This window comes from Pelodiscus sinensis, chromosome 12 (genome assembly GCF_052426305.1).
Source record: "Pelodiscus sinensis isolate ZL-2025 chromosome 12, ASM5242630v1, whole genome shotgun sequence".
Classification (NCBI taxonomy): Eukaryota; Metazoa; Chordata; order Testudines; family Trionychidae; genus Pelodiscus; species Pelodiscus sinensis.
In genome coordinates this window covers 4,630,667-4,651,757 of record NC_143063.1, presented here as the reverse complement: position 1 = coordinate 4,651,757, position 21,091 = coordinate 4,630,667, and the positions used below count along the sequence as shown (strand labels likewise).

The 21,091-nt window shown below is 47.9% G+C and overlaps 1 protein-coding gene across 2 annotated transcripts in view; it reads right to left on the bottom strand.

The window, feature by feature from the left end:
- Window positions 1-3,253: 3,253 nt before the first annotated feature.
- Window positions 3,254-21,091, bottom strand: part of CIAPIN1 (cytokine induced apoptosis inhibitor 1) — a 20,216-nt gene continuing 2,378 nt past the window's right edge. The window contains exons 2-10 of one of the 2 annotated variants that reach the window (XM_089781426.1): window positions 19,300-19,346; window positions 16,232-16,406; window positions 14,850-15,002; window positions 10,894-10,970; window positions 10,340-10,508; window positions 6,571-6,644; window positions 6,195-6,310; window positions 5,278-5,350; window positions 3,254-4,557 (exon numbers count right to left, since the gene is read on the bottom strand). In XM_089781426.1, coding sequence (XP_089637552.1) covers window positions 4,447-4,557; window positions 5,278-5,350; window positions 6,195-6,310; window positions 6,571-6,644; window positions 10,340-10,508; window positions 10,894-10,970; window positions 14,850-15,002; window positions 16,232-16,388 — 930 coding nt within the window. In that variant the 5' untranslated portion in view covers window positions 16,389-16,406; window positions 19,300-19,346 and the 3' untranslated portion in view covers window positions 3,254-4,446. Of the gene's footprint in view, window positions 4,558-5,277; window positions 5,351-6,194; window positions 6,311-6,570; window positions 6,645-10,339; window positions 10,509-10,893; window positions 10,971-14,849; window positions 15,003-16,231; window positions 16,407-18,779; window positions 18,804-19,299; window positions 19,347-21,091 lie in introns of those variants that run through there. The other variant, XM_006117185.5, reaches the window with a different exon arrangement.

The window sequence follows — 21,091 nt, the reverse complement described above, 5'->3', positions numbered from 1 at the left end:
CCAGCCATTTGCAGCCCCCTTGCTCCCCACGAGGTGCGCTGCAGATCCCTGGTGATCCTAGGCCTCCTGCAGGGAGTGCTGTGGATGAATGCCCCCTTTGGTTTTCTCTGCCATGACCCTGGCCTCCAAGGGAATCTGGGGCACAGCAGCCTCTCCCACCCCCGGCTCTCTGCCCTGTTCCCTTCTGGACCGGGCTACCGCAGCCTCACTGGTTCCACGTTTGCTCCGAGCGGGGCTTTCCCCTCGCACCACAGGATGACGGAGAGCCATGCGGGACTGGTCCTTCATCCCTGGCCAGTCACGTGACATGAATCTTCACCGGTTGCCGTGGTTACTGCTGCCCAGATTGCTCTCTGCGCAGTGCGCGCCCCAGCCCCGCGCTGAGCTAACGGTGTGCACCCTCGGCACGGTCTGAGCCGCACCGCAAACCCCGTCCCACCAGTGCTCGTCAGAGCCGGACCGGGCTCCTTCCCTGTGCCGAGAAACGAGGGCGTCTCTTCCTCCTGCGTGCGCCCACTGCCTGGCTTGACCCATCAGGTTGCCATTGTGTGCAGATCTCCGCTTCCCGGGGGGCTGGGAGCACAGCCCAGGGGTCGCTGGGCTTTGGTGAGCACCCCAGTGAGACATGGGCATCAGCCCCATGACCCTACCTCGAAGGGGCAGGCCAGTGGCTGGCCGAGCCAGGAAAACTTGACTGAGGCAGGCTGAGGGTCTCGTTTGAAGGCGGTGGCGGGGGGCTTGGCTTACGGGGGGGGGGGTGGAGTGCGCTGTGCAGTGGGGCCCGAGGAAGCCACCTCAGAACGTTCCAGCGCGGTGCCGCACAAGGAACCTGGCGCACGCTGGCCAGCCCAGGGCTCCCGAAGGGTTCGTTTCCCCACCCGGCCCGTGGTCCTCCATCACCCTTAGCTCTCAGCCCTCAGTTTCCTAACTGTGGAAGGATCCTGCAGTGTTCCCAGCCTGGCATGGCGCACAGGCACCGCTCTGGGGGCGAGTCTCTGCCTGCTGACCTGCCCGCGCCAGGGGATGCTCCGTGCACGCGAACGGTGTCAGTGCCGCACGCTGGGCAAACGTGGGCCCACTGCTCCTGCCGCAGGAGGGGCTTTGACACTGTGTGGCTCCCTTCCCCCGCAGCACAGCACGGAGGCAGTTGCCTCTTGCATTTCGGTCTGTGTGCCCGGGGTTTCCCTTCCCCTAGCCCCAAAACAAGCCCAGCTCCTGGAGCACCCGGCTCCATGCGCTATGAAAAGCCCAGCTAGACCAGAGATCTCTGCCTTTCTCTAGCCCGTCAGAGGGGGAGCCGAGTTAGTCTGTAACAGGAAAAACTTAAAAAACAACACGTACAGGGGACCCCCGACTTGCAACGCCCGGCCTGCGACTCCCCTGCATTTACAGCCACCCTGCTCTGGGTTCGGCAGGGCTGCCTGTCGCCCAGCCCAGCCCCTGGCACCATTCCGGTCAGGGTGCTGTTCGTGCTGGCCCCTGGCCAGCTCATGGTGCCACTCGTGCCGTGCTGCAAGGCTGCCTACTGCCCAGCTGAGCCCCCTAGCTCCAGGAGACTACAACTCCCAGGAGGCAAAGCGGGCCAGGATCGGAACCACGTTCATAACATTGCCCCCTGTGGGCAATAAGGGTTCGAGTTACAGCAGTTCTCCAGGAACCAATTAGGTCAAAAGCGCAGGGGTCGCCTGGAGACTGGTAGCACCTTAAAGACTAACAAAACATGTAGATGGGCTCATGAGCTTTCATGGGCACAACCTTCTCCCCCTGCCACAGCACCAGAACAAACTCATTCCCCGCCAAAACCAGCTGCCACGCCCCGCCCCGCAGGGGTCCTGCTCATGACCACAGAGTAAGCAGGCCTGGAGCTGCTTCTGCGCTGTATTTTAAACGTCGATTTGCTCTTCCTCTTCTAGGCCCTGCAGAGGCCACTGCCCCGGGAGCATCTCAGTCCCCTGCATCTCTGCAGCTGTGGGGACAGAGCCGGTGATGGAGCGCAGGTTCCCGCTCACATGGAATTGGTTTGATTTCAGGGCGCAAACGTGGAGAGAAACTGTGGCTGATATTTGGGGGTAGGTGGAAGGGCAAAGCTGCAACCCACAGGACTGGCCACTCCCCCTGCTGGTCCATCAATGCAGCCCCCACTGTGCTGGCTGCCAACCTGCAGGCCCCCACACCCCAGCCCCGTTCCAGCCAGCACTGGCTGCGCACTGAGCTGGGAGGGGGGTGGGGCGGGGAGGTGCCAGCCAATGGCCATATGCATGTTCTCCCTCTTGCTGTCCTCTTCCTGCTCCCCCACCCATACACTGAGCTCATCAACAGCCTACCCAGCAGGCTCCTTCCTTCCCCCACAGCCATCGGGAAAGCCCAAGACGACAGTGAGAGTGCTGGCCAGAAAGGAGCAGGGAAGGTTGGGTCAGTGCGAGAGAAGGTACAGGCGTGTGCGTGTGTTTCGCCTCTCCCCCGGTGAGCCCTAAGGAAAGGGTAAAGAAAAAGAATCCAGCGACACAGAATTTCTTCCTAACATGGCTCAGGCTGCTTGATGTGGATTTGAACATTTGCACAGCCTAGTTCTGATCCACTGCCATTGAACTTGCTTGAATGCGAATAACGACACCAGCTGTCCCACAGTCACCACAGGGAAATACGCTCAGGGCTGGTTGAAACCACCGCGTGCACCTTAGCCTCACAGGCTCTAACCCAAGACAACTATCAAGCGCTGTCACTTTGAAAGAAAATACCCTTTAGAAAATGGGGGGGGGGGGGGTTCCTCTCCTTTTCCCAGACTCTGAAGACGTAGGAGCATTTAGGCTGTTGGCAAGTTAGATAAGCCCAGGGAAAACCCCAAGAGAACAGTGTTTCCTTTGGAGTTATTACAAAACTCGACAGAACCGTTTCCACCAGTAGAGCTAGGAAGCTGTTCCAGGAAACCCTTCAGCATCCACAGCCCGTTGCCAGCTGGCATCCTAGGCAACTGTCACAGCTTTTACACTCACCTGGAAGGTTTTTCTATGTTTTGTATTTACCTCAAGAAATCCAGTGGAGGAAGTTTAGTATTTCTTGTGGAAATCTGCATTGTGTTCTTTCCTACGCTGAATATCATGAAACATGTGTGGGCATAGTTTTTGCTGGAACAGTTACTGTCGGGGGAAGGCTAGCGTGTGCTGTCTCTAGGCAGATCAAAGTCAAGCCAACAAGAATCAGCCGAGAATCAAGGAAGAGATTTAAACCTCACTTAGAACTCCAAGACGACTAATTTTGAACAAAAGCTTTATTACTGGTCCCAGCCTTTAAAACCAGAAGATCCCTTAACCCTAACCCACTACATGAGCTTATTTCACATCAGTGCAGGGTGATGACAAATGGGAAGCTGAATTCCATACCAAGGTGGCTCTAAATAGGATGATTCCATTTTTATACATGAAAGTGTTGAAACGGACTGTGAGGTGGGAAACCAAGGGAAATAAACCTGGTGAACAGGAAACTTTTCAGGAAAGGTTCGGAAGCTGCAGGGTGGGGAGGTCAGTCACAACCCTGAAAACATTTTCCACTGTAACACTGGGCAGATAAATAAATACTCAAGCACTTGTCAAAGGTCATTCTTTCAGGGGGTAGGGGAAGGAGGTGGTGGCACATAGCACCCCAACATTAGCATAATTCAATAGTTATTGCTAAGCCTTAATTATAGCTAACTCTCCTCTCTTTAGCTAGACTAAGATATTCACTAGGATTAACCCTTACGTTTCCAAAGCATATTGGATGGAAGAAGGGGAGGCAAAGAAGAGATGACATATAGTTTCAAGCTGCTTGAACAAAACTTTTTCCCCCTTTTCCTGGAAGCAGAGGGAACAGGGAAGGGGGCAGGGGAAGAGAGCAAGTTTTACCACTAGCAGCTTTCCGAGACACTTGGAAACCTATCGTGTTTGCTCAACTCTGCAAGGGATTTTCATTGGATTCTCTTTGTGAAGAGTTCCAATGGAGGCCTTGGTGTACATGGTATGGGCTGACAAACCCGCTCTCGATTCAAGCCTCCAGAAGAGAGCAGGAGAGAAGTGTCGCCTCAAGAGACTTGAGAAATGACTAAGCAAACTCTCACATTCCCACTAGCATGTGCTATGACAGCCAGGACCTGCCAGCATATAGCCACATACATTTGAAAACCCTAGCACTAGCAGAGTCTGTACTATGTACATGATAGGAGACCAATCCTCACGGAAGATTATCAGTTACCCAAAAGTTAATCAAGTCTGATGAACTCACATTTTTAGTTCACTGCAGCACCATGGACCCTCAATATCCCAGCCCACCCCACCCCACCCCACTCCTCCTCCCCTTCCCATATGGAAGCATTTCCTGGAGAGAGAATTTAAGGAGATGGGGCACGTAAGCACTGAAGCCAGTGAGCTATGGAACTGCTGTGCTTCAGTGGGGTCTCCGTAACGTCCCCTCTTAGGCATCATGAAGATTGCTCTCCGCCAGGAGTATCTTCTCTCCAGGTTTAAAGGCTGGCATCCCCATGTAGGGGCAGCTGGCACAGCGGAATGCATCACCCAGGTAACACTGCAAAAGAGAGAATCACAAAAACATCAGCTTGCTCCCAAGGTCAGACACAAACAAAAGGCAAAGCTTCATGAGTTCAGTTCTCTTTCCAACAGGAAATGTAACTCTGCCAGGGCAAACCGATCTGCCCCCCAGAGATGAAACCAGCACAGAAAGAATCTACATTCAGCCTCCCGCAATCAGTGCAAACTTAGTTATGTCTTGACTGAGTCTGAAGTAGCCCAGAACTGAATGAACAAGGAAGGAGTTTTCCCGCAGCGTCCCCACAGGAGGGCTAACACTTAGCTGTTCTAACATCCAACTCTGAGGGCCTTCAGTTTCTCCAAACCAAAGCAGAATGGGATTTTCTGAATGAACAAAGATGGCTTTGGGCAGAGGAGACATTCTAGCAAATACTGAGCAGCTTAATGGATTCAAATTCAGCTCAGGGAGGTCATGAATGGGAATCAAAAGTATAGGAAAGTGGGAGGCTTTGGTCTAGCTCTCATTAGAGAGGGGGGAATGTGCGCAGAGCAAGAATTACACCCACCGAAACCAATTATGACAAAATCGGATAGCCCTGCAAAGATAGCATGATTGCTTCTCGGACAAAAATACTATTTAATACAGTCAGCCCATAAACGGTAGCAATCAATAATGCACAAGAAATTACTGTATTTTTTCAAATTAGTTCACAGATAAGAATACCGTGTTTCCCAGGATAGACTGAAGGATATTTACATTTCCACAAGCAGATTTGGGCTGCAAGCTCTCCTTCTTCTCCTGAGCCAGCTCCTCTGCGAGACCACACGTGCTGCGGAAGAAACTGGACTTGTCCTAAACCTGTTTGCAATGGACTTAGCCATTGACTCTACCCATTCCACCCTCTATCATTTCTCTCTCAGGCCTCCACCAGATACGATCTCAGCCCAAAAGATCATTCCACACAATGGACTTTAGTGCACGTGCACTCATACACATGGACACCCTACCCTCTCTCACACCTTTATTTTCCCCATAGCCTTTAGGACCATGTAATATGTCCCAATTAAGCACATGGGGAAATGCTATCAAATACCAAACTCTCATTTTAAAACCTGCATGCCATAATGCTCTGGAAGAAATGTGAGGAAGAGCCACAGTTTTAAAGAGAAATCAAGGGTGAGCCTCAAGTGAATCTGTGTATTGGGGGAAGACTAATCATCTAATAGCGGGAACATTTATGCCTGGGATGTAAGTAAACCTGAGGTGAACCCAGTCTAGTTACACCAGGATACACTCTTAATATAGATTCACTTAAATGCCATTTAAGGCTGCCTTAAAAAAAATTAAAATTAAGCTAAACTGATTCTCTAGTTGCTGGACTCCAATTTTTATTAATACACACAAGCCCTTGACAAAATTTAAAAGAAAGGTTTACACACTAGAATTCCGTTTTTAAAAATTCCCCCCACAAATATTCATCTGGCTTACAAATTTCTGAATGTATTTTTAGAACTAAGTACTGAGATATGGACCTACATGCACTAAGGATAAAAACAAGCAAAACGAATAATTCTTTGGTGAAGCAGCACCATAGCCGGGTGCTTTCCAAAGAGCAACGGTTAAATCTGATGTGAAATCTGCGCATTCACCAGTACATCAAGTCTCGTACTCACCAGTTCTTGCAGGCTCTCTTTTTACCCGCTTCCTTACAGGATGGAGCTCTGAGGGAAGATGGATCTGGCTTCCTCAGATCCTCAGAGTCTAGCAGCTCATCTGAGTCCAGGAGATCCTGAAAGAGACAACATGGAGGAAGAAAACAACAAAAGTAGGAATCTGGCTCAACAGGGAATAGAGACATGAGCAGCGTGAAAGTCAAAGAAAGGACAATCTCTGGTATCATGTTAGAATTATGCTCCATGCAATCAACCCCCGTAGTATTAGAGGAATTTTTCCACGTGGTTCTCTCTCCACCAGCTCATCAGTAAAGTACCATGAGTGAAAGTTCAGAAAACTTCTAAGTTTTGCGTGGAAAACAAAAACACAACTTACCATTCCCTCATCATCCATATCATTGGCAGAGAGCGTCCAGAGTTTTGCAGCAGTGGGGTCCACAGCAGGTTTGCCTGGAACCAAATGATCACACACAGTATGAACCACGCCTAACCTTGCAAGGAAACGGTTCCATCATCACCTTGTACTGTGGTGCCTTTTATCACCCTGCACCCTCCCTATGGAAAAAAGTTACTGCTCTCAGAAACCAAGCACCTGCTCGCTCACTCAAATCCATCTTTAAATCTGTGCATGGAATCCTCTGTTCATGCCACCTCCTCTTTCAGCAAAGATCAGCTATGAAAAAAAGAAGTGACAATATCCTTCCCAGCTTAGCCGTTTTTAACACCAGAATGAGATGTCATTTATGGAAACTGCATATCTTCATAATATGTTCACCTCTTTCATTTCTCGCTTTCTTTGAAATGCAGTCATAGCCGAGCGGGCACTGATGCTGAGAGCCAAGACTGCCGTATTTCCAGCTGTAATTTAATACAGGGCATCCCCACTGTAAGTTGCCCCTATACACTGGTTGCACACTAGCATCGTTGACACTTGTGGGAACTGTTCCATTTCAAGTCCTCTCATTCCTCACTCTTCTGTCGCACAAAAAAAAAGGGGCCCATTCGTACAAACGGAAGTCATCCGCGGGGAAAAAATTCCCTGCTTTATGTCCTTTCACTATGGGTATGTCTAGACTACAAGCCTCTTTCGAAAGATACTTTCAAAAAAGTCTCTTTCAAAAAAGAGCGTCTAGACTACAGCCAGTACTTTAAAAAAAAACAAGCCACTTTTTCAAGAGAGAGCACCCAGACAGTCTGGATGCTCTCAAAAAAGCACAGTTTGCATGACATAGTGCCTTTTTTCAAAAGAGCACTTTGAAAAAAGGCAGTATTCCTCGTAAAACGAGGTTTTCCACGGTCAAAAAAACTGCCGTGTTCTTTTGATGTACTTTCAAAAGAACGCAGCAGCAGTCTAGACGCAGGGGAAGTTTTTTCGAAAAAAGGCCACTTTTTTCAAAAAACCCTGTAGTCTAGACCAGCGTTTCCCAAACTATAGGCCGCGGCCCGGTACCGGGCCGTGGGAAAAAAATACCGGACCTCAGCATGGCTGGTGACTGCCGGCAGGGCCGGCCTCAGGCTGATTCGGGCCCCGCGCCCCTGAACCCGGAAGTGCCAGGTGGGTCTCTCCCCAGGTTCAGCCTGGCGCGCCCCCCCCCCCCCCCCCGCGTGTCCTCCCACCCCGCCCCCAGAGTGTCCCCGCCATGCGCGGCTCCTCCTCACCACCTGCTGCTACCCATGTGCGGTGTTTCATGTGGGTGGGGAGGACGCCCGGGCTTGATGTGACGTGACGTCACGCCCCGAGATTTTAAAAGTCTTCGGAGGCACGTGGCGGGGCCACGCTGGCTCGGGCGGCTTCCGGCCCCGCAATGTGGAAGGCAGAAGGTAGGGAACAGGCTTGGGCGGAGGCGAGGAGGAGGAGGCGGTGGTGGCGGGCTTGCGCAGAGGGGGAGGAGTGGAAGGAGAAGGGGCTTGGGAGGGGAAGGCCCCAAGGGACAGGGTGCAGGAGAGACAGACAAATGCCAGGGGGCCAAGTGCAGACAATGAGGGAAAGGGCAGGAAGGGAGATGTCAGTGGGAGGGGGGACAGGGTGATACTGGGAGAGGAGAGGGAAAGTGCATTGGGGGCTGGAGGAGGAGGTGCTGGGAGAAAGCTTGAAAGAAGGGGTGGGGATGGAGCAAGTGATGTGTGAGGGCACAGAGGGGCAGGAGAGGATGGGGCAGAGAGTGCTGAGGGGGTGGGTATCAGGGAAAGAGAGGGCAAAGGGGGCAGGGGCAGTAAGGGAAGGGGGAGGCACCAGGAGAGTGCAGGGCTAAGGGAAGGTGCAGGTGCCAGGGGATTCTGGGGTGAGGAGGAGGGGAGAGCTGGCCACTGGAAGCAGCACTGGATGGGGGAATCGGGGCAGGCTGGGGAGACTGGGAGGCCGGTGGAAGCAGGGCTGCTGGGGGGTGCGAGGTTGGGGGCAGGGAGCTGGCCGGGGAAGATGGGGGCGGGGAGAAGAAGCGGCCTCTGGAAGGAGGGCTGGATGCAGGCAGTGGGGCTGGCCAAGGGAGATTGGGAGGAGAAGTGGACCTGGCTGCCTGGGAGGGGGTTAAGGGAAGTGGGGCTGGCCAGTGGCACAGCGGGGAGAGCAGGGGGGAGGAAGGAATCTGCCTGCGGGGAGTGGGACTGACCTGGCCATATGTAGATCTTGGGACGCTGCCCCTGTTCCCCTCTTACCCCCCACATGAGTTAGTCCAGCCTGGGGATTCTATTGTCCCTCCCACCCCCCACACACACACAAACCCCTCGAGTAGTCGCGAACTGTCTGGCTGGTAGACACACTCGTGCAGCCTGAGCACATTTACCAGCCAGGCAGTTCGAAACTACAAACTGATACATCTAGTAATAATACAACTTACCTCCTGAGAAAATACCAGACATGTTCTATGTCTGGTATTTTCTCAGTTTGTTTTTTATGTGTTTATATTTTTGGGCTGCAAAAAGCAGTATTGGAAAAAAAGGGTTCCAACTAAAGTAAAAAGTTTGGGAAACCCTGGTCTAACCAGATTTCTGTCTGTCTTAGTCCATTTATCCAATCCATATTTCTTAACTTGCTGGCAAGAATATTGTGGGTGACCATATCAAAAGCTTTGCTAAAGCTGGCACTGGGGGTTTTGGGAGGACCAGAAACAACTTATTTGAATATTCATCATTTGATTAATGAATATGCAAATATGCAAATGAACATTACCGGTCCTCCAAAAATTCGTGAATGGATTTACTGGTCCCCGTGTCAAAAAGTTTGGGAACCCCTGGTCTAGACACACCCTAAATGTTCACTTTTTTGGAACATATACTGGATATATAGCGTGGACACTCTGGAACCATTTATATCCTTCAAAGATCTTGCATAGCACCCTGGCACATAGGAAGAACAAACAACTGGATTGCCTGGTGTTTCTAATAAAGGTTAAAAAAAATAAAAAACACTCTGAAAATCCTTTTGCAGCTCTCGGTGTGCATTACCGCATAACAGGAAAGGACACAGGCTTCCCTCATCCTGGGCTTTGTTGTGAACCTTTGAAACAGTACTGGAAGTCGCCAATAGATAGAGTGGCTGTTAACACAGACGTTCTTATTAAGCATTCACAATTATTATGCTCTCCACTGAAAAGCGGTGGGAGTTTATACATCATAAGAACATAAGAATGGCCACACTGGGTCAGACCAAAGGTCCATCTAGCCCAGTACCTTGTCTGCCGACAGTGGCCAATGCCAGGTGCCCCAGAGGGAGTGAATCCAACAGGTAATGATCAAGCGATCTCTCTCCTGCCATCCATCTCCACCCTCTGACAAACAGAGGCTGGGGACACCATTCCTTACCCATCCTGGCTAATAGCCATTTATGGACTTAACCTCCATGAATTTATCTAGTTCTCTTTTAAACCCTGGTATAGTCCTAGCCTTCACAGCCTCCTCAGGCAAGGAGTTCCACAGATTGACTATGCGCTGTGTGAAGAAGAACTTCCTTTTATTTATTTTAAACCTGCTGCCCATTAGTTTCATTCAGTGGCTCCTAGTTCTTCTATTATGGGAACAAGTAAATAACTTTTCCTTATTCACTTTCTCCACACCACTCATGATTTCATAGACCTCTATCGTATCCCCCCTTAGTCTCCTCTCTTCCCATACCCCCCGCACATACACCAGCCAACCCTTTCCCTTACCTGACGGAGCAGACTTCTTAGCAAAGGAAAGTTTGAGCTGATGTGAGGAGCCCACTTCAAAGCTGGGTTTCTTGCCTTCCATTTGAACAGACACAAGGTCATTGCCTTGGTAACCCAGATGCTCTTGGGCTGAGTGGGCCTCCTCAGGGCTTAACGGCTGCTTCTGCAGCTGGAAGGCAAGACACAGTGCGTGTTAACCCTTATTTCAGTGCCCTGTGTGGCAACATCATCGCAGATAGCAAAGGATTTGCCTCTGTCTCAGGACACTGCGTTGAGCTTCACACCGGCTCATTCTCCCCGCCTGCACACAGTGGATCCCAGAGCCGGCTGTTGGACAGCGGTGATACTGCATGGCTCACTGCCACTGGTCATTTGAAGGTGCATGGAATAAACTCTTATTCATGCCGTACTAAGAGTCCTGGTTGTGCTGCTGCATTACCCGAAACACGGCAGGGTAGCGAAGAACCAGCAACCCTTTTGGAAGCCTGGACTCCACTTAAAACAGTCCTGAAACGGGGGCTCCCTCGAGGTGGTTAGGGCACATCTACACATACCTCCTTCACGTCCACCAGCCCAGAGAGTGTCAGAGCTGTGGGGAGTCTGGCTGCGGTCTTGATCCGGCTGTTGTCACCTGGGAATTGTGACAAGGAACACACAACAAAGCTCGTTGTTAAGAGCCAGATGTGGTGTTTAGAACGTGAAAGGACTGACTGTGCTTTAGAAAGTGGCATTCCAGCTAATCCCTCTGTTTACATGCTTCTTTCCTAAGCACTCCAGGTGCATTGTGGAAATCAGAGGTTCATTCAAGCAGGCTCTGCAACTCAGATTGTTAAGTAGTTCAAAACTATGCTCTTGACAAATACATTAAGGCCATGAAAGCTTCCCCAATAGCCAAGAAAAATGGGCACTCCCACTTCAAACAGGCTCACGGAAGTCTTCAAAAATACGAAGTCCTAAGATGGCTAAAGTTTAAAAATATACATTAAAGAGCTCATTCCAGAAGGCAGAAGGTCTTACACCGACTAATTTAATTAGCATGTGCGGGCCCCGTGTTTTCCTTTGGGTACCTGACATTACCTACTAAGACGACTCCATTCATGTCTTTTGTAAATTGTGATAGAGCACCTGTACTGTCTCCCTCCTTATTTAGATGATTGGAACCTTTCAATATTTGCTTAAAGATCAAAGCCCCACTGCGAGACACTACAGAGTAAAAGGTGATCCCAGACACTAAGAGTTCAAGACCTAATTTTACTTTCACAGAGGCCCCAAAAACACAAGTCATTACAAACTAATCAGCTCTGTGCACCCACTAAGCATAGCTCTCAGTAAACTCACAAGAACAGAGCTGTTAACTGAAGTTAACTCACATGATTAACTCAAAAAATGAATTGCAATTAACTGCACAGTGAAGCAATAAAATGCTAACTGAAATTTATTAACTATTTTGAGTGTTTATACATTTTGAAATATACTGATTTTACTACTATACAGAATACCAAGTGTACCGTGCTCACTTAGTATTTTATTACAAATATTTGCACTGTAAAAATAATAGATTTAGTATCTTTCAATTCACCTCATACATAATGAAAACTCTTTATCCTGAAAGTGCAATTTACAAATGTAGAAAAATGTTACGTAAGTTCACTCAAAAATTAAAACAAAATGTAAAACTTTAGAGCAGACAAGTCTACTCAGTCCTACTTCCTGGTCAGCTTATTACTAAGGCAGAGGTTGCCAACCTAAACCTGAGGAGTCAGAATTTACCAGTGCACATTGCCAAAGAGCAGCAGTTATATGTCACCAGCCCTGATCATCTCCTACCACCATAGAATCATAAGAGCTGGAAGAGACTTCAGGAGGTCATCAAGTCCATCCCCCTCCGCAAGGCTGGACCAATCCCAACTAAATCTCACTCGGCACATCCCATGCACTGGCAGCCCCACCGGTCAGTGCCTCTTCTCCTTTTCCTCCTGCCCACTGTGATCAGCTCTCTCAGTGGGAGACTCTGGAAGGGGGAAGCATGTGTGTGACAGGCGCAGTGGAGAGGGTAGGAAGTGGAAGGATCTTAGGGGGAAAGAGTGGAAGGGGATAGCACCTAGGGCAGAGCTGGGAGTTGAACAGTGAGCACCCTCCTCCGCAGTGGAAAGTTGGCACCTGTAGCTCCGGCGCTGGATTTGGTACTTATGTAAGGAGCCGCCTATTAACTTGTGAAGAGCCACGTGTGGCTCGGGAGCCACAGGTTGGCCACCCCTGCACTAAGACAAACAAGTTGCTTTATGCTTATGGAAGATAATACTGCCGCCTTCTTGTCTGCAATATCACCTGAAATGAGAATAGGTTCACAGGGCACTTTTGTAGCCAGCGCTGCAAGGTACTTATGTGCCAAGTATATTAAACATTCATATGCCCCTTCATGCTCCAGTCATCAGTCTAGAGGACACACTTCCATGCTGATGATGCTCATTAAAACAAGTAAGTTAATTTTTGACTGAAATCCTTGGGGGAGAACTGTATGACTCCTGCTCTGTTTTACTTGCATTCAGCCATGAATTTCATGAGACAGCAGTCTTGGATGATGACCCAGCACGTATTTGTTTTAAGAACATTTTTACAGCAGATCTGACAAAATGCAAAGATGGTACCAAGCTGGGATTTCTAAAAATAGCTATAGCACTTGATCCAAGGATTAAGAATGAGAAGTGCCATCCAAAATCGGAGGAGATAAGAAATGTAGCGTGCTTTCAGACGTATTCAAAGAGCAACACTCTGATGTGGAAACTAAAGAATCAGACCACCCAAAAAGAAAATTATAACCTTCGGTTGGTGGCATCTGACTCAGCTGATGAAAATGTACATGTATCAGCCAGTACCCGTCATCGGCATGTCCTCTGGAAGTGGCTGAAGCTTGAAGGGATACATGCATCTTTAGTGGATCTGACACAAATATCTTGTGCCGCCAGCTACAACAGTGCCTTGCTGTCATGGGACATGAGGGAAGGTCCCCTTGTGACGTAGGGGGTATGCTGTACATGCTTGTGGCTCTGGATCCACTCTGGTTTGGCATTCACTGGTTTCTGTATTGTGCTGTGTGTGACCCCTACTGCCCTATGCTGGTCTGCAGAGACTCAGTGTGTGATTGTCTGCAGGGCCCAGTGGGGGATGGTCCCTGAGGGAAGGCGTGGAGGCATGGCCCAGCCAGCTGACACCTGGGCTAGGTGGTGGAATCTGAACAACGCCAGGGGTGTGGCAGTCTTGAAATACAAAAGGAAGTATTTCATACAATGCCTAGTCAATCTGTGGAACTCCTTGCCAGAAGAGGTTGTGAAGGCCAGGGCTTTAACAAGATTCAAAAAAGAACTAGATAAATTCACGGAGAATAGGTCCATTAGTGGCTATTAGCTAGGGTGGGCAGGAATGGTGTCCGTAGTCTGTTTGTCAGAAGCTGGGCATGGATCACTTGATGATTACCTCTTCTGTTCATTCACTCTGGGGCACCTGACATTGGCCACTGTCAGAGACAGGATACTAGGCTAGATAGATCTTTGATCTGACCCAGTACGGCCATTCTCATGTTCTTGTGTGAATGCCTGTTCTCATCTTCAGATGATATTGTAATCAAGAAATGAGCAGCATTATCTCTTGCAAATCATAACCAAACTTGTTTGTCTGAGTGATTGGCTGAACAAGAAATAGGACTGACTGGACCTGTAGGCTCTAAAACAAGGGTGGGGAACCTTTTTTGGGTCAGCAGCCACTGACCCACAGAAAGATCAGTTGGAGGACTGCAGACAAGCAAGCAGCAAAACAAAAACAAACACCAACGTGGTCCCCAACTGAGAAACCCATATTCAGCAGAACATAAGGGGACTCAGCCTAGTAGATTTTGTGCGCTTCAGCCCCACGGTGGGTCAGTGGGGGGACTGGAGTGCCAGCACGGGGTCTCCAATCCTGGAGGGGAGCCCTGAGCCTTGGGGACCAGATCCAGGCAAGCCAGGGCCTGGGCCTGAGGTTCCCCACACCTGCTCTACATTTTTTATTTTTGAATTCAGGTTTTTTGGTACATAATTCTACATGTGTAACTTCAACTTTCTGAGATTGCACTACAGGACTGGTAGCAGGTGAACTGAAAAATTACTTGGTTTTTTACAGTGCAAACATTTGTAATCAAAAATAAAGTGAGCACTGTCCACTTTGTATTCTGTGTTCTAACTGAAATACATTTGAAAAGTAGAAAACATCCAAAAATATGTAAATCAATGCTATTCTCTTATTGTTTATTGCCCAGTTTTTAAATCGCTTGACAGGCCTAAAGTAGTCTCTCACTGCTCGCTGCAAGGTGGTCATCAGCACAGATTCTAACCTGAGCGTGTAACCTTAGCTACACGGTCACATCTTGCTGCATGTGTTAGTGAGTCACACACTAAGTTTACACTGACTGACATTCTAAGCTTTTAGGTGTTCAGCTTGCCTCAGATCCAGGGCAAGAACAGGGACTCGCTCTTACCTGTTTGCATAGCCACTGGTTCTTTCAGAAGGACACGACCCCCTGGCTTGAGTATTCGAGCTATTTCTGCCAGTACCTCTGCACTGTGCAACGTCACACTGCCTGGTACCAGGCCTGACAGAACCACATCGAAGCTGGACTCCGTATGAGCTGCTGCGAAGGAAAGGACAGAAAAAATACACTTGTCTATCCTCCCAGCGATCCCCTCTCTGATCTTCTCACACATGCATGTAACAATCACACCACATGGCATCCATGAACAATCATCAGTGATGAAACAAGCATGATTATGGTTGGGACCTTACCAAATCCACGGCTATGAAAAACATACCATGACTATGAAATGGTCTGTAAGTGCTTTTACCCTATGCCATTCAGATTTCGTGGGGGAGAACAGCGTTTCTTAGATTGGGATCCTGACACAAAAGGGTGTTGCAGGGTGGATCACGAGGTTATTTTAAGGGCGTTGTGAGATTGCCACTCTTACTTCTGCACAGCCTTCAGAGTTGGGCAGCTGCAGGGCAATGGCTATTGGCCAGGCACCCATCTCTGGAGGCAGCACCACCAACAGCAGCAGTACCATACCCTGCCACCCTTACTTCTGCATCTCATCAGAGCTGGGATCCCAGCAGCTTCCGCTCTCCAGCTGCTCAGGCAAAGCCACTGCCAGCACAGAAGTATTGGTAGTAGTACCACAACCCCCTCTACAATAACTTTGGGACCTTCCACCACCACCACCATCCCCCCCCCCCAAACTCCTTTTTGGCTCTCAACCCTACAACTGCAACACCATGACATTTCAGATTTAAATAACTGAAATCATGAAATGTATGACTGTTAAAAGCCCATGACTATAAACTTCTCCAAAATGGATGGTGAATTTGGTAGAACCCTAACTATGGCAAATAGCTTTCTTGTATACTACTAGCAGTGTAAGTCCCAAAATAATTTTCTACTTTTATATTTAAAGATGCCTTGGGTGACAAATCATGGAAAATGGTAGCTCATATTCATTAACACTGTGTTTCTCAACCTTTTTTTAATAAAGTATCCCTTTTTCAAAAAAAAAAAAAAAATTGTAAATACCCCCAGTAACTCGTTTTCAGACACACAAATGTTTTTTCTATCATTGTGAGAAAAATTGCAACACATTTGTTTAAACAACTTAATCGTAGCCGAGCGGGCGATGAAGTTTTTGGGTGTAAAAAGTACAAAAATAATAAAATGCTGTAAAACTTAAAACAAAAATTCAGTTTTCTCCAAATGTCAGTTGTATTGATGTACCCCCCCAGAGTGTTGAGAAACACTGCATTAACACACCCACAGAGCACGACACTGCCCTTAAACCCAACCGCGGCTTGAAATCAGAGCCCCATTCTTACAATGGGACAGTTGGTCAATATTTTCCACGCATACACGGCTCCCAGGTCCCACCAATGCTTGAATCTTATCCACCAGATTCTTCAGTCCTTCAACAGGGGAGGAGCGATCCCACACCACGGCCACCCGCTGGCCAGCTGAGATTCCATACTCTGCCATGTCACCGGAACCCGGAACCTGATAGCATCAGATTGAGAAAGGAAGACATCAGAGCCAAAATCACCATGACAAATGTGGATTTTTGCTTAATCCAGAGGGCTACCTTCTTTTAAGAACTAGGATAATTCCATTGGTACTGGAATCAGAGAGCTCCCATATCTGCATGTTAACCAGAGAATAAAGAAATTACACCTCTCTAAGCATAATTCAGTTTCTCTCAAAGTCTGAGAGTTGCTTCCTCAAGGAGTCTGTGCCAACCAAGTTCAAGGGAAGGGGAATTTTTTTTCATACCATCTCAAGCTAGAAATGCATATGCAATACTAAGGGTTCAGCAGCCATTTCTGCTTCTACTTGTGACAGTGACCCAGCAAATGAATTAATATATATCCCCAGCAGAGAAGGGGAACATACATTTGAATTTCAGCATCCCCAATCATCCAAATTAAGGCCATTTTCTTGCCTCCTGATAAAGATGCAAGACACAGGAGGTAACAACGCTCTTGTTAATATATTCCAGAATTATATTTGCCTTTTTTGCAGCTACTCACTCAGTTGGTGGCACACTATAACCCTTCTCATCAGTACCACCACCTAGACAATTATTCTGTTGTGTAGCTGCACATTTGATTTTTCCTTCTTAAGTATAGTACTTTGCTCTTGTCCTTATTGAATTTAATCTTGTTGAATTCAGACCAATTCTTCAATTTGTCAAGATCACTTGGAATTTTAAATGGATCCTCCAAAGTGCTTGAAACCTCTCCCAGATTGGGGTCATCTGCAAATTTTATAAGCACACTCTTTCCTCCATTAACCAAGTCAGTAATGAAAATATTGACTAGTACTGGACCCCTGTAATACCCAATTAGATAAACACTCACAATTTGACAGCAAACCACTGATAACCACTCTGAGTACAACGTTTCAATCAGATGTACTCAGAGTAACTTGACAATAATTTTATCTAGACCTTATATCCCTAGTTTACTTATGGAAGTGTCATGGCAAAAGCCTTACTAAAGTCATGTCAACTGTTTCCCCCATCTCCAATACATCAATGATCTTATCAATGGAGGAAAATAATTTGGTTCAGCATGATTTGTTCTTGACAGATCTATGCTAGTTATTCCTCGTTTTTGTGGAAACAGACTAACATGGCTACCCCTCTGAGGCTAAACAACTATATTGATCCATATGAAATTAAGTACACTCATCCTATATATTAATCCACTTTAAAACTTAACCAAAAGGATGAAAAACAAAACCAACCCATTCACAGATGAAAGATTTGGTGTGCCCAAGAGCTTAATATACGTGGGTTCCGATGGGCCAATGGAGAAAACACAAGTTCCAGCCCCTACTTTGAGAATATCCTGTTGTGACGGCGCGTTGGGGTTCCCCCGACTCCTGCCCCCCGTAATGGCACGAACAGATTCCACCAGCCAGTAGAATAGAGGGAGTTTATTGCCTCTCCAGGATACAGCACAGCACAGATGTAATTTGGTTACAGGGCAGGCCTAGGATGCCTCAGCCCCCCTTGATATGGGGGATACTGGGCCCCTAAATTCCAGCCCTCTTCCCTAGGCTGTCTCCTCCACGATCCCAGCCAGAAAACTAACTCTCTTCCAGCCCTGCTCCCCAGCCAGGGGCGGCATTCCACCTTCCTTTGTTTCTCCCCATGGGGGTTAGCTGGTCAGACAGGTTTGGAGCCCCCTTTGCATAATGACTTACCCTTTTCCCTCCTGGGTCTTGCTACAGACAGCAGAGGTCGCCACAGCCCTAGCAAGTTACCCCCACTACGTCACACCTGTGTCAGCCTTTCAGGTCTCAGGATTGTAAGCAAGAGTGACACAGCTGGTCTCTACTACCAGGGCAGCACATAAGAGAAGTGGTGGTAAATAATCAGGCCCCAAGATACCTAGCCTTTTTTAACAACACAGTATCAACACACTGAATTGTAACTAGAACAGGAAACCATTGCAGTCCTCAAAGAAATAATGTAACAAACTCCTTCCCCACATTAAAACAATGGCTAGGAAAAATGGACAGATCATGCAATAGAAGGTCATACATCCGAGGGAATAAACTAGACACCCCCTCTACGGCCCAGTCAAGCTATGGCAACTGAAACTATGAAACTGGCAAAAAAGCCCATCTCCCCGGCTGCTCAGTGAGCTCTGGGCTCCCTACTTGGAGCTGAGTCAACTGAACTCAGCCCAGATCTTCCTCGGGGAGCCCAGCTGCATTCCCCCGCCCAACTCTCAGATCCTCCCCAGGAGTATGGAAGCAGAGTGGCTTTGGGTGTTGATCTCCCTGCCTCAAGAAGCTTCCCCCTTGCTCCTGACAGGTGAGAAGCCAGATAGCGTCAAGGCTCCTGGAAGTCCTGGTTCTCACCCCACGTCAGTCAGTGGAAGGGCTCCTGGTGAGGATGCACATCACCAATAGGAGGGGAGTGTGGCCATCAGCGACTGCAGCAATTACACAGATGGAATTAAAATGTTATGTAGACAAGCTCTAGTTGTTTCATCAGGTGAAACGATTACTAAGGGACCAGTTTACTAGATGGTGTTACGTGCCTAGGGATAAAGAGAAAATTAGCGCACACCTCCTCCCTCCCCCCCATCCTGCTGCTGCCATGTGGTGGGGCCCCGAACCTAGAGGACTTGTACTTCGTCTTCCCCTGCCCCCTCCAGTTTGGGGCCAGGCCTCCACATGCACTAACCTGCCAGTGGAGATGGAGGAGGAGCAGGCTGAAGCACAGAGGTGGGCAGAGGAGGAGCAGGCGAGCTGAGGGATGATAGGGGGAGCAGAAGGGGACTACATTGACTAGCATAGCGCCCGGGGGCAACTGTTCCCCCGCTCCCCTACTCCCTACGCCACTGGTTTACTACACTCAGGCCTTTTCTATACTTACCGGGAGTTCAATGCTCCAGAGATCAATCTTCAGGTGTTAAAGAACCACTGGAAGAGAGAGAAAGGAAATAAGAAATTTGCATTGCAGAGAGGGACAATTCAAATCACAAGTACACAACAGACTACTGGTCACCTGCACCCCAGGAGGAAGAGGATTCATTAAGAAAAAGACACCCACACACTGGGGTGGAGAGGTAAAGAGGAAACCAATCTCTACTCACAGAGCCACTCACTTTGAAAGACAAAGCAGCGGAATAGTGATAGAAATGTAGCCGTGTTAGTCTGGGGTAGTTGAAGCAAAATGCAGGACAATGTAGCACTTTAAAGACTAACAAGATGGTTTATTAGATGATGAGCTTTCGTGGGCCAGACCCACTTCCTCAGATCAAATAGTGGAAGAAAGTAGTCACAACCATATATACCAAAGGATACAATTAAAAAAAATGAACAAAAATGAAAAGGACAAATCACATTTCAGAACAGAAGGGGGATGCGGGGGGGAGGGGAGGGGGAGGAAGGAAGGTAAGTGTCTGTGAATTGATGATATAAAAGGTAGGGAGAGTGGGATGTTTGTGAGTTAATGGTATTACAGGTGATAATTGGGGAAACTGTCTTGGTAATGGGTGAGATAATTCAAATTCTTGTTAAGTCCTTGTTGGCAAGTGTCGAATTTTAACATGAATGACAGTTCAGAGGATTCCCTTTCAAGTGCAGATGTAAAAGGTCTTTGTAGCAGAATGCAGGTGGCTAAGTCATTTAGAGAGTGTCCTTTCTGGTTAAAGTGGCAAGAAACTGTTTTCTCTTTGTGATCTTGTCTGATATCTGTTTTGTGGGCATTAATCCTTTGGCGAAGTGTCTGAGATGTTTGTCCAATGTACATAGCAGACGGACACTTTCGGCACATGATAGCATAGATTATATTTCTGGATGCGCAGGAATATGTGTTCTTGATCTTATAACTCACTTGGTTAGGTCCAATAATGGTAAAGAAGCGGAGTTCTGCAATTCCACTTTATATCTGCAGATGTCTGTGAATCATGTTTGTGGATCATGGGCCAGATGCATATAGTTTTGTATCCACACACAAAGAAACATCACTGAACTAGAGGAATGGTCCCAGGCTGTAGGGGGAATCTAGCCTGGGAACTAAGAATTGAACTATGAACTACGCTAAGGCGCTGCAAGACTCTTTGTTGTTTTTAAAGTTTTTATGAACTACTTGCAGCACTTGGTGGGCTTGGAATTGTACTTAGCTCGGTAAGGTTTAAAAGTTAGGCTTTGTTTACACTACACAGCTTTTAGCAACACTAAAAGTCAGGCAGTGTAGCTGCTGTTTGGGCAGGAGAGCACTCCTGTTGACAACACACTGTTCACAACCGCACTTATCTATTTGAGAGGGGCCGGGCAACATGTCTGAAAAACAAAACTTTTCTTGTTCTACTGGCAGCGTGGATCAACTTTTGTTGTTGATTGGCAATTAAACTGCAATTTTATCATTTTATTTCCTTTTTTATAACCAATTCTGACCTTTTTACATTTGTATCGTCACGCACAAGCTATCTTCCTATAGTTAATAAAATTGTTTTAATGTTTTATCTAAACTAGTGACCTTTGATTGCCATTTCTGGGGGATCTGCTCAGGTTAACAAGGGCTGGTGCATATTCATTTTCTTTGCTAAAATGGACCTGTGACATTGTGCTGTCCAAGGCAGTCTTGAGCAGTATAAGGGGCATGTTTCTGGGGTAAAAGGCTGGGGATTTGTGGGTGTTTCCCTGTATACTTTGTTGGGTAT